This window comes from Macrotis lagotis, chromosome 1, assembly GCF_037893015.1.
Source record: "Macrotis lagotis isolate mMagLag1 chromosome 1, bilby.v1.9.chrom.fasta, whole genome shotgun sequence".
Classification (NCBI taxonomy): domain Eukaryota; kingdom Metazoa; phylum Chordata; class Mammalia; order Peramelemorphia; family Peramelidae; genus Macrotis; species Macrotis lagotis.
Window position 1 is genome coordinate 353,197,129 of NC_133658.1, and position 20,168 is coordinate 353,217,296.

Below are 20,168 nucleotides of genomic sequence, written 5' to 3' on the forward strand. Positions count from 1 at the left end.
TGCTATTTACAATCATTCTAAACAATAAGCCATAGAGATTTGGGCTATTATTAATCATTAAATGAAATACAGAGAGATTTAGGTGGACCAACCACTGGAGTACCATCTACATGCTTTTACATGACTCCTCCCTAAGCCTGTAAGGCTTTTCTTTCTCACTTCCACATCTTAGCTTCCCTGGCTTCTGTCAAGACAGCTTCAAGCCCACCTTCTGTTGAAAAGCTTTCCTGGTCATCCAGGCTGCTATTTCCATCCATTCTCTCTACATATATCTTGTATGTACCTAGCTATTTACATCTTGTAAGCTTCTTGAAGGCAGGAACTTTTTTTTGCCTTCCTTAGCAATTAACAAATTCATGGCACATTATAAATGCTTAAAAAATGCTTGGAAGCGAGTCCCACTAGGCTCTAGGGAATATCAACCTCTATATCTTGTCTAAACTCTACTATATCTACCATCTAGATTCTTGATATTTTGAGTGATCAGCCTCTCTTCACACAGATGCTTCATTGAAGCATTATAGGATCCTGAAAAGGAGCACAAATGACCAACTGGTTCTTTTCTTGTCTTATGGGCGGCAAACCCTCTTATCTTGCTTTTCTTGTCCCTGTGATTCAGAGTTATCATCAACAACACTCAATCCTGTCATCTCAATGTATTATCATATATATTTTCTTCCTTTTACTGTTAAACAACTAAAATTGTTAGTTCAAATAAAAAGAATGGGTTTTCCCCATTTCACCCAGGTTGGAATTCCAAGGTGTATTGCATAGGCTCAATCCCCTTCTGATCAGCATGGGAATTTTGACCTGATCCATTTCTGACTTGGGTAGGTACATCCCTTCTTAGACAGCATGAAAGTCTTCCATTCCCAAGGGCTCACAATATAAATGCTAAACTTTGTGTGGACACCTTGTCACCTTAGACTACTGCAGCTTCTGATTCAGGAGTTCCAATGGTCTCCTCTCCCTTTGGCCCCAGTTGTAGGGTTTACCATGCCTAGCTGAATTGTCTACTCTTTCTGGTTTCACTTCCTAATCCTGGATTTATTTTTCAGTCTCTTGTAGTTATCTATCAGTAGGTCTATCATTCTACTGAAACTACTGTCTTCCAATGGTAACAATGACTTTTTTACTGCTATATCAGCCCTGGCCCTTTTTACTTTCTTTTTACCTCTGTTGCTATTAGAACTGCTCAACACATCTTATAGCTGAATACTCTTTTCATTGCTTGGTTTTCATGACCCTGCTGGTTTTCCTTCTACCTGTCTGACTACTCCAATTTTCTTTTATCTTACAACCATTTATTTTCTGCCTTCTGTATTAGGCTCTCTTCTGTTTCTATACTACTCTTTTTCTTGCTGATCTTGAGAGATCTGTTAATAGAAATTAATATTTTCTTCTATGTAACAATGATTAATAGTTATAGCTAGAAGGGACCTGTAAAGCCATCTAATCTGATCTTCTCATTTTGTAGACAAGGAAATGAAGACAAGAAAGATTAAATGACTTGCCCAAAGTCACACAGATAGGAAGTATCTGAATCAGAATTTGAACCCAAGTCTTCCTAACTCCAGGTCTAGGACTCTCTCACCTATACTATCCTTCTGTTTAGTGAGAGATTCACTTAGAGGGAAGACAGTTCTTCATAGCCTTATTTCATGCCAGAGAAATTGGGGGTGTGTAAGTCCTAGATTAAGAATCCCTGATATAGAGAAATGAACACTAGATTTAGAGTCAGGACCCTTAATTTCTTTTGTGAGATACTTTTCCTCTCTAAATCTTAGTTTAGTCATCTATAAGATGAAGGAGTAAGATCATTCTACTCCTGAAATTCTAGGATTTTGCCATCTACAAAGAAGACAAATTGAGGGGGAAACAGAAAGATGTACCACTGGTTGCCTATGGTTGGCTGTGTGGTGACCATAGAGATTATTCCCACAAAAGCAGAAAGTGTGGCACAGATTGTCAGCATGATCTGAGATCCAGAAGATCTTAGTTCTAGTCTCATGGTCTTCTTCTAATTCATCATGTGACTTTGGGTTAGTCAATTGCCTATTCTGGTCCTCAGTTTACCCATCTGTAAAATGAGGAGGCTGTGCTATATAATCACAGAGATCTTTTTTCAGCTCAACTACTGAATAATTTCCATTTCTAGAGAACATGGTGTCCTAAGTGCATCAATATGGCCCTGAAGGGTGATTAAGGGAGATGGCTGTCTTCATAACCTTAACCATAGAACATGCTCTTCCAGTGCTGAAAAATGAGCAAATGTTTTCCCTTCATTAAGTTACATCATATTTCTCACAGCTGTTCCTGGTTTCTTTAAATAGTTTTAATGGAGCTGTAATAACATATTACCTTATGGCCACCCTGCCATGCTTGTTTCATTCATTACAATTACAGACTGCCTGGAACTGATTTCACCTCATTACCAATTCTCACTCCCTCTTATCCCTCCATCATAAAGCCCTTTTCTCATTGCCTTCCTTATTCCTTATTTTTTATTCTTTCCTCTTCATCCCCCTCTACTTGTCAACTTTCTTCCTACTTCTTGGACCTTAAAGGACTAATGTTCTTCTAATGCTATTACCACATAGCCTTAGCAGAAGAGATAGATACACCTGCCTAGGAATCAGGAGACCTGGATTCTAGGTCTGGGTTGACCTCTAAATTGCTAAGTTCTATGCTGTTAAAAGAAAATTCCTCATAGCTCTGACTTTCTAGGTGTCTGATTTTGTGACTAGCAGTTTGTACCTCAAAAGATTTCCATGACTCCATGGAATCAAAGAATTTAGAGATCTAAGCAGGATTGTGTCAAGTCTGGGGAAGGGGAGGTGGGGAGAAGGACTCAGAAAAGGTACTAGGTTTCCCTAGGGTAGAATAGGTTTGCCATTCACTGGTGTCTATTAGCCTAGATTCAAGGACCAAGGACAAGGCAAGATACTCTGGGGACTAGAGTGTTCCTGATCAGAAATCAGTCAATAATTATGAGATGATCAACCTTGATGAAAGCAGCTCCTATCAGCAATTCAGAGAGCTAGGACAACTGAATTGGACTGACTATGGACAATGTTATCCCCATCCAGAGGAAGAAAAACAAAACAAAACACACACACACACACACACACACACACAAACACACACACACAGGAAAAAACCCCTTCAGAATTTGATGAACACTTTATAAAAATTATCTCTTATGTATCTCTTTCCCTTTAATTCCTCAGACTGAAAATAATCTGTAAACATATTTGTGAAAAATTTTTTAAAAATCAGTCAAAAACATTTATTTAGAAATACTTTGTGTCAGATACTATAAGTACAGAAGATGCAAAGAAAAACAAATAAGCGATCCTTGTCCTTGAAGAGCTTACATTCTTATGGCATAAGTTGTAAATAATGGTTGATAAAAATGTATAAAGAGTTGATCAGTCATATCCCTTCATGACCCTATTTGGGATTTTCTTGGCAGAGATACTAGAGTAGTTTGCCATTTCCTTCTGAAGCTCATTTTACATATGAGGAAACTGAGTCAAACAGGATTAAATGATTTGACCAGAATCACACAGCCAGTTAAGTATCTGGAGTCAGATTTGAAGAACAGTCTTCCTATCTCCAGACCTGGTGCCTTATCCATGGCACCACTTAACTGAACCTGAAATGGGAAGGGATGATGGTAGGGACCAAGAAAGGCCTTATGCAGAAATTGGAGTTTTGGCCAAGCCTTGAATCAAGATAGGGAAACTATGAGGCAAAGATGAAGGGGCAAGTCATTTTAGGTATAGGGGACAGCCAGTAAAAAAAAAAAGAGTAGAAGATGGAGCTTCAAGTAAACCATTATAACTGAACTGCAGAGTATATAGAACATAGGGAGTTGTAAAAGGTTGGAAAGATAAGAAGGGATCTAATGATCAGGACCTTTAAATGTCAGTGTACTTTATATTTGATCTTGGAAATTACAGGGAGTCACTGGAGTTCACTGAACCAGGGTGTGGGGGCAGGGAGAATAGGAATTAGATGATATGGTCAGATCTACATTACAAAAAAAATTCCCTGCTAAATAAGTGGAAGACTAATTGGAATGGGGGAGACTTCCCAGGGAGATCAACATAATAATTATTGAAATAGTCCAGGAATGTGATGATGATGAGCTGAATTAGAGTTGTGACTGTGTGAGTAGAGAGAAGGGTGTGGATATGAGAGGTGATGTGAAGGTAGAAATGACAAGATGAAGCAATGCATTGGATAGGTGTGATGAAAAGGAGGAGTCAAAGTTTATGGCAGTTGTAGATCTGGATGACTGAGAGAATGGTGGTGCCCTTAACAAAAAAAGGTAAGTCTAGAAGAGCTGAGGTTTTGGGAGAAAGAGTTCTTGTTTTGGATGTGCTGAATTTGAGATGTTTATGGAACACCAGTCAGAAGTGTCCAAAAATTAGCTGGAGATCTGAGACTGCAGCTGGATTGCCTAAACACCTCATTTGTTATTAGAGCTCTCTCTCACCTCAGTTGTCTTCACTTTAATGAGTCAAGGAAGTCTAATTGAAAGAGCATGGGATTTGTAACCAGTGTGGTGGTGGTTGTTCAGTCATTTTTCAGTCAAGTCTGACTGGGGTTGTCTTTGCAGAGATACTGCAGTTTATTTTACAGATTGCCCAGGGTCACATAGTATCTGAGGCTGAATTTGAACTCAGTTCTTCCTGACTCCAGTCCTGGAACTCTATCCACTGTGCTAGCTAGCTACCCTTGTAATCTGACATTTGGCTTCAAATCCCATCTCTATTTCTTATTGCTTGTGTAGATAAATCACTCCACTTCATTCATAAAATGAGGTGCTTGGATTGAGTACACTCTAATATTTCTTCCAGCTCTAGAAATATTATCCTTATACTAAAGTTATTCGTATACAGATTGTAGCCAATAGCATAATATATGGGTTCCTTGTTTACTGAAATGGCTTATTTTTTTTCCTTTGTATCCCTCTCTTCACCCCACCTAGCACAATGCCTTAGGTATAATAGTGACTTAATGAATGTTTGTTGAATTGAATTGAATTGACTTTAGATCTGGAAGATTTGGACTTAAAGGAAATCTAGTATGACCCTAAAAAAATTTCCTCTTGGGTAAGAATCCAGTCCACATATAAAAGAACTAAGTGTTTATCCAGTCTTTGGGCATTTATAGCAAAGGAGAAATTCACTACCTCCCCACATAACCTATCCCACTTTTGAATAGCTCTAATTACTATGAAGTTTTTTGGTTTGTTTTCCCTGTCTAAATCATCCTTAATTATGTAGGTTTCATTTCCACACATTAGGACTAGTTCTGTCTTATAGGATCTAGAATAGCAAACCTAAAACCTTCTTCCATGAAGACTTGAAGACAGTTATAAAGCTAGCTCTATGTCTTCTCTTCCTTGACCCACCATGCTTCATTTTCTTCCTATGAGTCTGTCTCTTGGATTTTACTAACAAGTCTCAACTTCCTTCTTGCCCTGGAACATCCCTCTACCATACTGATTCCCTTCTCCTATTGCTGATTTCCTTCTTTAGTCCTCTATTTTTGGGAATAGGCCCAGGTCAGCCATGTTTCATTCCCTCACTGTTATGCTTCTAACTTTTCTGGACCTTATCACTATGATCGTTCTAGGATACCTTCTTCCCTCTTAGCTCTCCTCCCACATTTCAATCTCTTTTCACGAGTTATCTTTCCCAATTAGAAAATAAGCTTCCTGAGAGCAAGGACTGTCTTTTTAAATTGTATTTGTATTGTATTGTATTATTGTGCTGTATTGTACACCAGGGCTTCACACACAGAATAGCCCTGCCACTTAGCAAGCACTTAATAAATGAGTAATTGTTTGCTTTCTCCAGGCTAAACATCCTTAATGGCATGATTTACTGCCCCTTCACTATTCTGTTTGTTCTTCTCTGGATGGTTTTCTCTTTGTAAAATGTAACACCCATTAATGCACACATGGTTCCATATGTGGTTTGACCAGGGTAGAAAAGAATGTGATTATCATTTTCCTAGTCTTGTTGTCTAGAGTTCCATGGACTCTTTTGACTTGAGGAACACATTTCTGACACACTGAGCTTGTATTTCTTGAAAACCTTAAGATCTAACTGTGAATCATTTAGCTATTCTCAGCAATACAATGAGCCAAGACAACTCTGAAGAGTCCTTCAGATGATGATGAAAAATGATATCCACCTCCAGAGAAAAAACTGATGAAATCCAAATGTATAACAAAGCATATGTTTTATACTTTATTTTTCTTGGGTTTTTTGGTCTGTGGTTTGTTTCACAATATGACTAATATGGAAATGTTTTGCATGACTGCACATGTATAACCTTTATCAAATTGTTTGCCTTCTAAAGGAGGGAAAAGGAGGGAGAGAATTCAGAACACAAATTGTTTTTTAAAATGAATGCTAAAAATTGTTTTTACGTGTAATTGGGGGAAAAATAAAATATTTTAAGAAAAAAGGACAAACTCAAGAACTTTTTGAATTAACTGTCTAACCACTTATCTTTCACCTTCTGTTTGTGAAGTTGATTTTTGGAATCCAAGTATGAGATTTGACATTTATCCCTATTAAATTTCACCTCATTAGATTTAGGTTAGCATTCCAGTCCATTAAGACCTTTGTGGATCTGGTCCTAACTTTGAGCTATCTGCAAATCAGGTAAGCATGCCATTGGCATCTTTATCCAACTTATTGGTAAATATGTTAAGTAGCACAGTGCCAAACCCATCCTGGACAGCAACCAGAGAACTTACATATTGACCTTCAAACAATCAATGACTATTATATGGGTCCAGCCGCCAGCAATTTGGAATCCACCTAATTGTACTATTGACTAGCATTCAACTCTTATTTTATATTGAAGAGGAGGGCAGATGTTGTCAAATGCTTTCCTAAAATCTAAGAAAGTCACAGCTAAAGCAATGTCCTGATCTACTAGTCTGGCAAATCTGCATTAAAAATAGAAATGAGGTTAGGCTGACATGACCAGATCTTGTTGAAATTATGTGAGCTCCTGGTGATTGCCCTTTCCTTTCTTGGATAGTCACTAACTTTAATCACATATCTTAGAATTTTGCTAGGATTACAAATAACACTCACTGGCCAGTAGTTTACAGACTTTACTCTCTTACCTTTTAAGAGGGCATTTTATTTTATTTTAAAAGTTTTACTAATGCCATTTAAAAAATATCCTAGTAGATAGTAGATGTTGTCCTCTCTTCAGCAATTCCTTATAAGCTAGTTTTCCCTTGTGATGAAGAAAAACAATTAAGCAAAGTCAAGCACTGCTGAGATGATTTTTGATATTATTTGCTATGTTTTTCACACTCATGGTCTCCCCATTTCTTTAAAGAAAGGGGGAAGGTGGTTTGCATACATTTATAAGGGTGCTGTAATGTTAAAAAATAATATTTACTGGAGTCACTCTGCAAAGTGAACTGTGCAACAATTCCATTCAAGGCACATTCATGCATGTGTCTAAATGAATAATTTTTATGTGGTATTTACATATGAATCAAGGATGGTTGGCACATCTAAATGCTTTGAAAAGGCAGGGACCAAATTTCTTACAGTCATATCTTATTAGATTAGAGTTTCAATTGACTTGAAAGTTTTTTTGCCTTCAGTTTTTAGGAACCTGGGGTAAATGCCAAGATGTTGTTGGTTTTCTGAATTTTTAAAAGTAATATTCAGAAGTTACCTTCTTTTCTTCCTTCTTTGAAGAAGTGGGAGATTCTGAGTGTGAAATACTGTATATATCATCAAAGTTGTTTGATATGTTGGTTAGTTTTGCTGAACTGCTTTTCCCCTCCCCCTATTTTTTATTTTTGTTTTAAGGAATGGTTTGCAGGCAGGGAAGAGGGTAGGTATATGTTCAGAAATGGAGGAAATGGAAATAAAAAACAAAAATTAAAAGTCTCTGCTGGATTCAGTCTAGCCCCATACTGCTTAGCATGAGGTTGTTAACTCTCAGAAAAATCTTTTAGATCACTTAGTCTAATCTCAGTTATTTTTTCAATCTATGAAGCTAAGGCTCAGAGTAAGCATGTGACTTGTCTAGGATCACACAGGAGCTAAATGGTTCCAGGCTTGAGGTAGCTGGTAACTCCTGGCTCCCAAACCAACCAATGTAGCCATTCTATTTAGGTTCATAAATCCACAGACATGGACCTGGAAGAGACCTTCAAGGCCATCTATGTCGGCCCCCTCATTTCACAGAGGAGGTTGCAGAAAAGTAATGTGACTTACCCAAGGCCACAACGGTAGCAGTGATAAAGGCAGGCTATGACCCCCGGAGCCCCTGACTCCAAATTCCGTGCACTTTCCACTGTTGTCTCTAGTAAGCACTTATTTAATAAACAGGGTGAAGCAATAGTATAGAGAAAACAATACTGAAAAACATTTGAACTTTGAACAATTCTATGCCTAGTCATAACAGAGGACTGATGGTGAAGCATATCTCCCACTTCTTTGCAGAGAGGTGGCAGCCTGCAGGTGCACAATGAAGCATGCATTGTCAGACACAACCAAGCTGCTGGGTGGTTTTACTTAGGTATACTTTGTTATAAGGCAGAGTTCTGTTGAGTGGGGGAAATCGCTGGGAAGGGAAAGATGTTTTTTTAAAAAAAGGATATTAATGAAAGACTTAAAGGCAAACAAAGAGTGTGAAAGTCAACTCAATTCAGATTAGGTTGAGTTAAACTTAAATTCCAAATGTGTGGTCCTTGCTTTAAGAAGTCTTCACCATCTGCATCTGGTGCGACATCCAGAACGTGACCCCATGCATGCCCGTGCACACATAGTCAGTGAGGCGCAACACCTCAAAAGTGAACTCTTCCTTAGACATGGATAGTAGCAGATAACTCAGCCTTCTCAGGCTGACTGACATTTAGAAAATAAGCTTTCCTCTCCTTTCTCCCTCCCATTTCCCACCTGGTTTCTCACCTCATACTCTTCCTTGAACCCATAGCCTTGGCCCCGCTTCATCTGTGTGATGTGCTGCAATAGATCTGCTACACGGATTGCAGGTTGGAACTGATCCCGGGGGTAGGACATTTCCACTGGCTCACAGCTCCTGTAGGGGTGGGTCTGGATGGTCAGTGTGGGCTGAGTCAACTCCCCGCGGCTGCTGCCTGTTTCAGAGAGAGGAAGGCAAAGCAAACTGTCACCCACTGGCTGTCTCTCCCCTTTGTCCTTGGCTTTTCTTTTCTTTTTTCTTTTCTCAGTGCTTGGGGACAACTTAAGCAACTTGGAAATCAGCAGAGCAGTGGTATATTTTCTTGAGGCAGCCTAGGGGAATAACACACCAATGGAGAATTTCAGGGTAATCTGTCAGAGAGATTCCAGGTGGATAGAAGAAACAGATACGCTGCTAAACATATACAAGAATGCAAATGGTGAGCTTCAATACATGAGGATCCTAAGTCCTTTCTATTTGGAGAGAGTGCCTATGAGCATTGGAGAATATTATCAGTCACACCCATCTTCTCTTCTCTTTCATTACTGCAACACCCTAATAAGACCTTCTCTTCTTACTTAGATTACATAAATAATCTTCAAATGGTTCTTTCTACCAATAGGTAAAGCCTGAACTCATTCATCCTTTTGGTAACTAGTTGCATAAATAATCTTCCTAACTAACCACTCTGATCACATCAAACTTCTATTCAAAAAACCTACAGTGAACTCTTAATTGTCTCCTGAATAAAGTACACGTTTCTGAGTGTGGCATTCAAAATCCCTTCCCCATCTCTCCCCCTCCTCCATGACCTGGTTCTAATCTATATTTCAAATATTTCATAGGTGGCACAGTGGATAAAGCACTGGCCCTGGAGTCAGGAGTACCTGAGTTCAAATTTGGCCTCAGACCCTTAATAATTACCTAACTGTGTAGCCTTGGGCAAGCCACTTAACCCCATTTGCCTTGCAAAAAAACCCTACACACACACACCACACACACACACACACACACACACACTATACTACTCTTCTTCTTGGAGTGTATATTCTAGCCAAGTTCAACAATACACTCTTCTAGTCCTATCATTTTCTTTCTCTGGAATTTTGCTCATGTCATCATGTGCCTAGAATGATCCTCCCAAGTCTTCATCTTCATCTCCTGCTGTTTCTTTCTTCCTTTAAGGTCCAAGTCAGATGTTTCTAGTCCCATCTATATCAGATCACTTCTTTGCATTTAAGTCACTCTTGTATTACAGCTATTCATATGATCAAATAATATTTTCATAGTATTTTAAAGGTAGAAAATCACTTTACATTTATTATCTGGCTTTATCATTAAAATCACCCTGTGAGGTAGATATTATGGCCATTATTCACACTTTACAGATGTGGAAAATGAGGCTCTGAAAAGGAAATGATTTACCCATCATGGTTTCATGCCTCCTTGAGCTTTTGAGGCAGATCTTCTTGGCTCCAAGTCCAGCATTTTATCTATAATGCTATGGTGTTTGTATATGCATGGTTTATCTCCCCATCCCCATTAGATTGAAAGTTCCTAGAGAGCAGGTCTATATTGCATCTTTGTTTGTTCCAGAATTAAAAATGTTAAGCATAGTTGATGTCTAATAAATATTTGTTACATAGAACCTAAGGGCACATTTTCCAAAGTGACAATGATAAAATGTGAATGAGTTGCATTTTTGTTATGAAACAGATGAAAACTGTCTCACATCTGATGGGTTCCTTTTGGATCCCATCAATCAATGACATAGCATGAAAGCCTGTCCATCAATATATACTCTTCCATGAATATTTTACAGTCTTAAGGGAAAGTGGACCAATTTCAATCTTTGATTCTGTTGAGTCTTCTGCTTTTTCCTCTACTTACTTTTCATAGCCCAGGGGGCTCTTTAGTTTGTTCTTATATTAGAAGAATCATATATATACATATATATATAATATACATATATATACATACATATATATGTATATATACATCTCTCTCTCCCTCTCTTTCTCTATCTTTACTCATGGACTTTTAAGTTTGGGGGAAGAAAAGGCTTAAGGATTGAGGAAATTTGATGTTGAAGAACACCATATTCATATAAAGCAGCAAGCACTTATTCTTTTTTTTCCCCAGTCTATTAAATACAAGGAGAAATGGATGAGAGGGATAAGAGGATGGAAAAGGAGATGGGCTGATCATATAGCTAGGAAAAATGATAACAGAAGGACCAGTTCAACTGCTGGGTAATCATAAAATATATCAATAGCTATAGGCAAGTCTCTAGTTCTTAGCTCATAGCTCTTCTATGGAGCAATGGAGAATTTATAGAGATAAAAAGTATAGAGAAGAATTACACAGGAAGAGTGGCTGTATTCTGCACAGGTGTAACTAGGATACACCTAGCGAATCTACACCAGGACTTTGATGAATTGCAATATAAGTTGATAAGAACTTCCTGACTGAAAGGAGCATGAAAGTAGATCATATTTTTAAGGAATGGAATGGAGCAGGAAGTTTTAATTTGGTCCATCATTTTGTTTTAAAAAATATGATTGATTTCCTTTGTAGTTCTATATATTTTACACAGTTAAAATTCTGAGAAGGGGTCCCTAGGTATACTAAACTGCCAAAGGGATCAAATGATATGCATATATATATATATGTATGTATATATATATATATATATATATATATATATATATATATATATAAACAAACATAGATATAGCTATCCATCTATCTACATATCCATAAAAGAAAGGTTTTCTTTTTCTTAGTGGTGCTAGATGGCATAGTAGATGGCATAGTAGACCTAGGCATGGAATCAAGAAGATCTTAGTTTAAATCCAATCTGAGAAATTTCTAACTGTATCATCCTGGACAAATCCCTAAATTTCTGTTTGCCTCAGTTTTCTCAATTGTAAACCAGAGATAATAATAGCCTAGGTTCTTCCTAGGTTGCTGTGAGGATCTCATAAAATAAATATTTGTAAAGTGTTTAGCACAGTACCTAGATCATAGAAGGCACTTAACATCTCTTAGAATTTTAATGGAGAGATAAGAACTTATTGCTACTGTAAACATAATATTGGTTGAACCAGGAGTATATCACCCATGTAACCACAAAAGCAATAATTTTTGTTGTTTTTATAACAACTTTATAATGACTTTCTCCTTTTATTTTTTATTTTTATTTTTTTAGGTTTTTGTGAGGCAAATGGGGTTAAGTGGCTTGCACAAGGCCATACAGCTAGGTAATTATTAAGTGTCTGAGGCCAGATTTGAACTCAGATACTCTTGACTCCAGGGCCAGTGCTCTACCCACCACATCACCTAGCCTCCCCTATAATGACTCTTTTTTTTTTGTTTTTTGTTTTTTAGGTTTTTGCTAGGCAGTGGGGTTAAGTGGCTTGCCCAAGGCCATGCAGCTAGGTAATTATTAAGTGTCTGAGACCGGATTTGTACCTAGGTACTCTTGACTCCAGTGCCAGTGCCTTATCCACTGTGCCACCTAGCCACCCCCTCCTATAATGACTCTTTCTAAAGTTATCAATGATCTCTTAATTGCCAAATCCAAGGGCCCTTTCTCAGCACTTATCCTTCCTAACTTCTCTGTATTACTTGACACTATTCCCCCCCCCACACACACCCCTTTTCCCAGATACTCTCTCCTCTGAATTTTCACAACAGTGTTCTCTCTTGGTTCTCTTACTGCTCTTTCTCCATCTCCTTTGCTGCATTATCATTTAGGTTCTCCTCCCAAAGGTCAAATATAATACAAATCTCTATCTTAGAATCTCTTCTCTCTCTCTGTACTATCTAAGTGTAGCTTTTATGTGTACAGCTGTGATTTTTGCATAGGATTTCTAGATCTTTATTTCCAACCATAGTTTCTCTTTTGAGTATTAAACTTGCAAAAACAACTATTGAACATTTCCAATTGGTATCCTAAAAATATGTCAAACATGTCACTTCTAGAATAGAACTCAATACCTTTGAGAACTCATCCTTCTTAATTTCCCCATTTTTTCCCCCAAGGATATCACCATCCTTCTAGGTATTTAGATTTTAAACTAGGAATTGTCCTTAACTTTTCATTCTTCTTTTCATATTCATTTAATTATTTTCTAAGTCTTATGGAGGATCAAATGAGATTATGTATAAATACATAAATATATATTTGCATATGAATATACATATATATGACTTTGAAAGTCTTAAAGAATCATATAAATGTAAAATATTGTTGTGACTGTTGTAAGGGTCCCTCAGAGGACATTAAGTTTGAACAGAATCTGAAAGAACAATAGTGCTGACAAATGATCACTCTTCTTTAAGACCTCAATGGAAGGAGATTCCTCTTTCACTTATGCATAGTTTGAATGGGAATATTTGACTATATTGTCTCTGATCAAATTCTCACAATTGGTGGAATCAAGAAGAAAAAGTGTTTCATATGACAGCCCTTTAAACACTTGTCAGAATGATCTTGTCTCTTCTCAAGTCTTTGGACTGTGTATTGGTCAATCCTTAGTTACTTAAACAGATCCTTGTATGTCATTATCTCCACCTTCCTCATTATTCTAGTCATCTTCCTGTGATAAGAAACTTATAGAGATTACCACAAGATGCTTAACATTTCCAAATCCAAAGCATTGAATATAGTCATGTTTTCTTCAAGCACTTTTCAAGATGTGGGATGATGATGAACTAGGTGATGAATCCTGCACTTGCCATAATCATCTGATTATGATAAAACCTCCTTCACTCTCTGAGTTTCAATAGCCTCAGGTATCAAATGGGGAGATGAAAACATTTGCTTTGCTTATCTTTCTGCATTGCTGGGAGATTCAGATGACCATATCTATGGAAAGGGCTTTGTAAACCTCAAAATGCTTTGTATCATAGTTATTCAGTGTCAAAAAATCATCATGGTGAATGAAACCAAAACCGCAATTGGAATTTTAGAGCAAAAGCTAAAAACACGTGTAATGACAATGATGCCAAGGCTAATGAAAGACAGTCTGAGGATTCTAAATGGAAGGAATTTCAAGGTTGATTAATTCACCCCATTGGAGGCCTTTCTCCAATGTTTTGTACTTCACCTATCCCCTTATTAACCTCCTATAATGTAGAAAAGACACATATTCAGTCTTGGACCATTTCCAGTAGACGGACTATGGTTAATTTTCTATCATTAGGTTTAATGAAAATGCAATTTCACAACTCACTTCTCTCAGGAACCTACAAGTGGTACTATGTTTTTTATCAGCCCCAATTAAAAAACGTTATGATGTCCCTATCCAAGAGGGAGTCTTAAAACTAATGTGTAATTCTATTGGTAATTCAACAAGGGCATACAGAAAACACAGGTTGCTCATAAAATATAACTCAAACCAGCTGGCCTTTGGAGAGCCCATTAATCAATTCTCTTGTCACCAACTCCTTAATTTTTAGGAATATTCAGTTTCATTTTTATGGATATTTATTGTATTTTTAAATTTTGTATTTATTGTATATTTTGATTTTCTGTGACCATTTATTTAAAGGTCACCTAAATCTGGAGGTTCTCTTTAAGTATTGCCATATTGTATCCTTGTGGAGAATGGGAAGAGGAGTTGGAGATCCAGAATGTAAACAATAAATCTGAGGGCATGCTCTAAGTCAAAAGAAGCATTATGACTAGATTTGGCTCAAATGAGTTATTTCTTTTCTACTATTGTATGTAGTTTGAGGTCTTAAAACTGTATTTTTCAGGCATGAGATCACCCAGATTAACCTAGGCCCAGTTTTCATCCCTGGTTTCCAAATTTAATAAATTAGCTAGCTCTGGACTTTGTCCTAAATCTTTCCCAATCACATAATATAGAAATTGATCAGTGTGGATCAGAGATCCACAGTTACTTGGGAAATGAAAAGGATGAAACAAATTGGACCCAGATTAGTACCTAGGATGCAGAACTTGAAATAAATAAACCATCTTCTTGGTACTTCTTCTATCTGTACTGATTTCATAAAGATTGCTTACAGTCACTCTAAGATAACATTACTTTTTTTAGGATGCAATTTATTTCATACTGATATTTGGAATCTAGAAGTTCTCATATTACCTCCTCCTCTCGTACAAAGGCCATTCTTTTGAATGAAAAAGATAGAAGCAATATAGAAACTGAAACATTCTTTCTCCTCTCTATCAGTAAAGTTTTCATCCTCCCTAAGCACTGGGTCTGACATTGTCAGAGAAAGTAGTAATCTGATTTCAAGAATAAGTCAAGATGATTCTGTAACCAGAATTACAACTATAATGAGACTACAAGGGCTTTCTCTCATGGTGAGAAAATTTAGAGGTCTCTTTTTTAGAGCTTGCCTTGGAAAGGGTACAAGATGGACCCTCTTGGGAATGAATGAGCCACATATTTCTCCTCCCACTTTGACCCTCTTCCACCAAATTTGTCTCAGTTGTCACAATTCTCAGTTATTCCTTATTATCTTATAAGTGAAGTTGCCTCATGCCGGTATTCCTTACTTGTACAATGAGTGATTTTTCCATTTGAAAAAAAAATCTTACCAAAACATTCATTACTGTGTAGCATAAAAGAAATCCTTGTAAATCCTTAGATAAAAAGGTCAGAGTTTGACAGCATTTATGAATTGTTATATTGTCACAGCTAAGATTTGATTTGAATATCTGTAAACAGGAAACAATTATTAGCAAATATATAATGACATTCCTATTGACAATTGTTATTGTTTGTATGTTTATATAGATTTCTCTTTAGTATAATTAGTCATCACTTTTCAATCATCAGAAAAGATTCTGAGCTCAACATGTGTGATAGATGAATTTCAAAGGATCATAAAGTGTTAGACCTAGAAGTGAATTTTGTTGAGATTGATGAGACTAACACCACTGGCCATTTTTATAGATAAGAAAAATGAATTCCAGAGAAACAGTCACTTGCCCACATAGCATAATCAAATCCAGGTCTTGTGAACTCACATCTAATGTTCTTTCCAGTAAAACAATGCTAATTTCCACTGAGTCCAATTTCATTCAAAAACCTATACCCAGTAACAGTTGTCAGGAAAAGATAGGGTCCAATTTAAGCTAATAAATGATATTTCACCACAGAACTACAGACAGAATCCTCAAATGATAGTCTCTGTTCCCTACATTTACTCAGTTTTGGTCTTCAGGCATAATACACATAAAGCATGAGGGCAGCTAGGTGGCACTGTGGATAGAGCGCTGGCCTTGGAGTCAGGAAGATGGGAGTCCAAATCCAGCCTCAGACACTTGACACTTAGTAGTTGTGTGACCTTGAGCAAGTTGTTTAACCTGATTGCCTCTCATTCAGGGCATCTCAAGTCATTCTGATTCATATCTGGCCATTGGACCCAGATTACTCTGGAGGAGAAAGTAAAGCTGGTGACTTAGCATAGCAACCCTTCACTAAAATACAATTCATGTGCTTGTCATTGCATCACCTCCCTGATGTCATGGTTTTCTTTGAGAATGAAGGACTATTATATAAATCATTATATATAATCATTATATAAAGCATAACTTCTTGGTAGGGCAGTAAATATGTATTGATGGAAATTAATGTCACATCCATGCACACTACCAAAAACAGTTGAAAATTGAAAACAAATGACTCATTTGGAGTTTTATTTGTTGAATTGATATGACATAAGATAGCTGATTTTAATAAGGTTTTAAATTGGTGAAAAAAATCAGAGAAGGAAAAAGGTGAGTTCTAAGTAGCAAATTATAGTGTTGTAAGTCAGAGTAAACATCAAAGAGTTCTGTAGCTTTCAAAGACCATTTATGAAGAGTTTTTAGGATCAAGTAAATACTAACCAAATGTTTGGCAGCCAATCATTCTAAACTGGATAATTTATTGTGTGTGTTCTTGTTGTTGTTGCTTTTTTCTGCACCAACATTAGTATTGACAGTATAACTCTGTAAATGTAAAATCAATATTAAGGGAGAAAGTGACTTTTACTTATGAAAAAGCTTAATCAGATTTTGTAAAACCTTTGTGGATATGAATCCATTCATATTTGTGGGAATTACACAATCTGAAAATCTGATTTAAATTTTCAGATATTTGTTCTAAGGAACTCAAAATTCTAGGGTAACCAATATATTTACGACTTTAGCTCAGCAAGTATTATTTAAGTTCCAAGTAAATTCTAAGTTCTTAAAGATAAATAACTATTTTTTTATTAAAAGAAAAAACTTTCCACTACTATCATAATATTAATATAGATAAACATAATACTAAGAGGGATAGTACTTCAATAACTGGGGAACCAAAAAAAACTTTCAGGAGGCTGTCTCCAAGCTGTGCTTTGAAGAAAACTAAGGATTCTACAAATGGAAGTGAGGAAAGTATCCTAGAAAAGTGGAACAGCCTGTGCAAAGGCAGAGAGATTGGAGATGAAATGATCATCACAAGGAATATTAAGTAAAATAGTCAAACAAGCATGTGGAATACATGAGTGGGGATAACATGGGATCAGTCTGAAAAAAGTTGAAGAGTCTTAAATGACAGACATAGGAGTTTGAATTTCATTCCAGACACAATAGGTTGCCATCTTGAGCAAGTGACAACAAATATTTATTGAGTTCCAATAATGTGTAAATTATCCATGTTAAAATTAAGAGGAAAAGAGTCAGATTTAAAGGGGTTAAGGAGTCAGTGACTGAAGAATCATAAGGGACAAACTTAGACAATCCTTTTGATATTAGGGCTGATAAAAATAAGGAAGGAGAGTGCATTAACTTATGGGGCTATCAAGATCAAGGGGAATTCCCCCCTTCTGCACTCTTCCCTCCTCCCCCTCCCCCTGTCCCCCCCCCAAGACCAAGTAGACTCAAGCATATTTAGAGACAAAAGAAAAGGAAGGAGTGAAGAGGGAGATAATAAGATGCATATAAGAAAAGACATGATGGAGGAAGTAAGTTCCCAGAGGAAGTGGAAGGAGATAGGGAAAAGACCAATGTGGAAGCATTATAGTCTTAGATATATCTTCTTTAAAAACAGAAAAGAAACTAGTGAGGGAAGATGGAAATGAGATTTCATATGGAGAGGAGTTGGAAGATATTAGGATGTTCTGGGGATAGAGATGAGCATGGATGAAGGAGATAGATGCTTCTGGCATTCAATAAATTAAAAGTATGTTCAAAGGAGATGACCAGAAAGTTATCTCCCATGAAGATCAATAAAAGACATTGGGGGCATTTTATTTGGAGAAGAAAGGAATGGACGATCTATGATAGTTATCTTCAAAGAAGTTAAAGGATTTTATATAGAAGGAAGATGACATTTATTTTTCATTGCTCCAGAAGATAGTACTATGTTTAATCAATCAAAATTACAGAGAAGCAGACTTCAGCTCAGAACTTTCTGACTAGAGAAATTTGTAGTTGGTACCTTTTGATGTAGTCAAGTCCTCAACACTGGAAATGTTCAAATAGAGGCATGGTAATTTCCTGTCAGGAATACTATAGAAGAAATTTATGAATGTGATGGAAGATTGGACTAAATATAGTGAACTCTTATTTAGAATTGAGAATCTAAACAATCAGTCATCACTCCCTCTCATTTTATAGATGAGGAAATTAAGGCACAGAACAATGAAGTGTTCATCTAAAGTCACACAGGGAGTATTAGAGCTCAGATCTGAACTCATTTGATTCTATGTCACATTCTTAATTCTTTATTACGTTGCTTCCTTTTCTTCTTCCTTTTCATCATAGTTAGAATTTTATATAGCAAAGTGTTTTATGTGTTAAAGCATTATTTCCATTTTATAAATGAGGAAACTGAGGCTGAGAGAGGTTAAATGACTTACCTAGGATTACACAACTAAAAGGTAGGAACTGGATTTCCAGCCAAGAAGGCAGAGAGAAGCCAGGAATTTTCTTTCTTTTTCATTTTTTGCAAGGTAATGGGGTTAAGTGACTTGCCCAAGATCACACAGCTGGGAAATCATTAAATGTCTGAAGCTGGATTTGAACTCAGGTCCTCCTGACTCCAGGGCCAGTGCTCTATCCACTGCACCACCTAGCCATCCCCAGGAACTTTCTTATGCTCTCTTGTGTTCCCCCCTCGGAAATGATATTAATCAAACCTCTTAACAGATTTTAGATTGACAGAACCCACAAAAGAACAGAGTAGAACATCTTGCATCAAGGTCTGTCATGGGGGCAGCGTGAGTATACCTAGGGCAGAGAACAGAAACTCAATGCATGGATAGTGGGGGGTGAGGCAGGGACTAACCTGAGGTCTTCCACTGTGAGGGAGATCTCCAGCAGAGGCTCTTTTAGTATGGACTTGGTGGGTCAGTTGTGCAGCAGGAAAGCTGGGAGAGCTCCAGTGTGGGTGCCCAGCACCCCCATTCAGCCAGAGAAGCTGTTCTGGATGGCCTGACCCAAACAGTGAGCCCCTGGCATTCCTAGCCAGGAGGGCCTGACATTCCAGCAGAGCCAACCCAGAGACAGCCCCAGGTGTTCCCATCTTTGCCAATGACCCAGAGTGTGGGTGGCTGACATTGCCAATGCTGATGATTCAGAGATATAGCCTCTGGCATTCTTACCAGTCAGTCTACTGAGAAATCTCCTGGAGTTCCTAACATAGATTGCCCCAAACCGGTAAACAAGACTCTAGGGTTCTCACCATTGAAGGTCTGCAAGTCAAGTGCCTCCCCCAACACAAGTACTTTGGGATAGGACTGTTGTAATAAATCCCAAAATGAACAAGAAAGGTCAGAATAAAGCAGGGTCTATTGAAAGTTTTCTTGGAGATAAAGATGGGAAAAATGCTAGCTCAGAAAAGGAAGGCTGAATGGGTACTACATGTGAAGCTTCAGAGGATAATATAAATTGGTCTCTAGTCCAGAAAGACTTCTTGGAAGAGCTCAAAAAAGATTTTAAAAATCAAATAGGAAAATTGGGAAAGTAAATGTAGAGAAAATTAACTTCTTGCAGCAAAAAATGACAGAAGAAAACAAATCCTTTAAAAATACAATTGGGTAAATGCAAAAAAAATTCCTTCAAAAAATAGAATTGGGCAAATGGGGAAAAAAAAAGATAATTCCTTTTAAAAATAGATTTGATCAACTGGAAAAGGAAATGCAATAGCTAACTGAAGAAAATAACT

General features: G+C 37.2%; 1 protein-coding gene across 3 annotated transcripts in view; it reads right to left on the reverse strand.

Annotated features, from left to right (window-relative positions):
• Positions 1-20,168, reverse strand: part of PTPRT (protein tyrosine phosphatase receptor type T) — a 1,378,737-nt gene that overhangs the window by 105,513 nt on the left and 1,253,056 nt on the right. For all 3 annotated transcript variants that reach the window (XM_074211996.1, XM_074211997.1, XM_074211998.1), the window contains one exon: positions 8,976-9,163. In XM_074211996.1, coding sequence (XP_074068097.1) covers positions 8,976-9,163 — 188 coding nt within the window. The remainder of the gene's footprint in view (positions 1-8,975; positions 9,164-20,168) is intronic.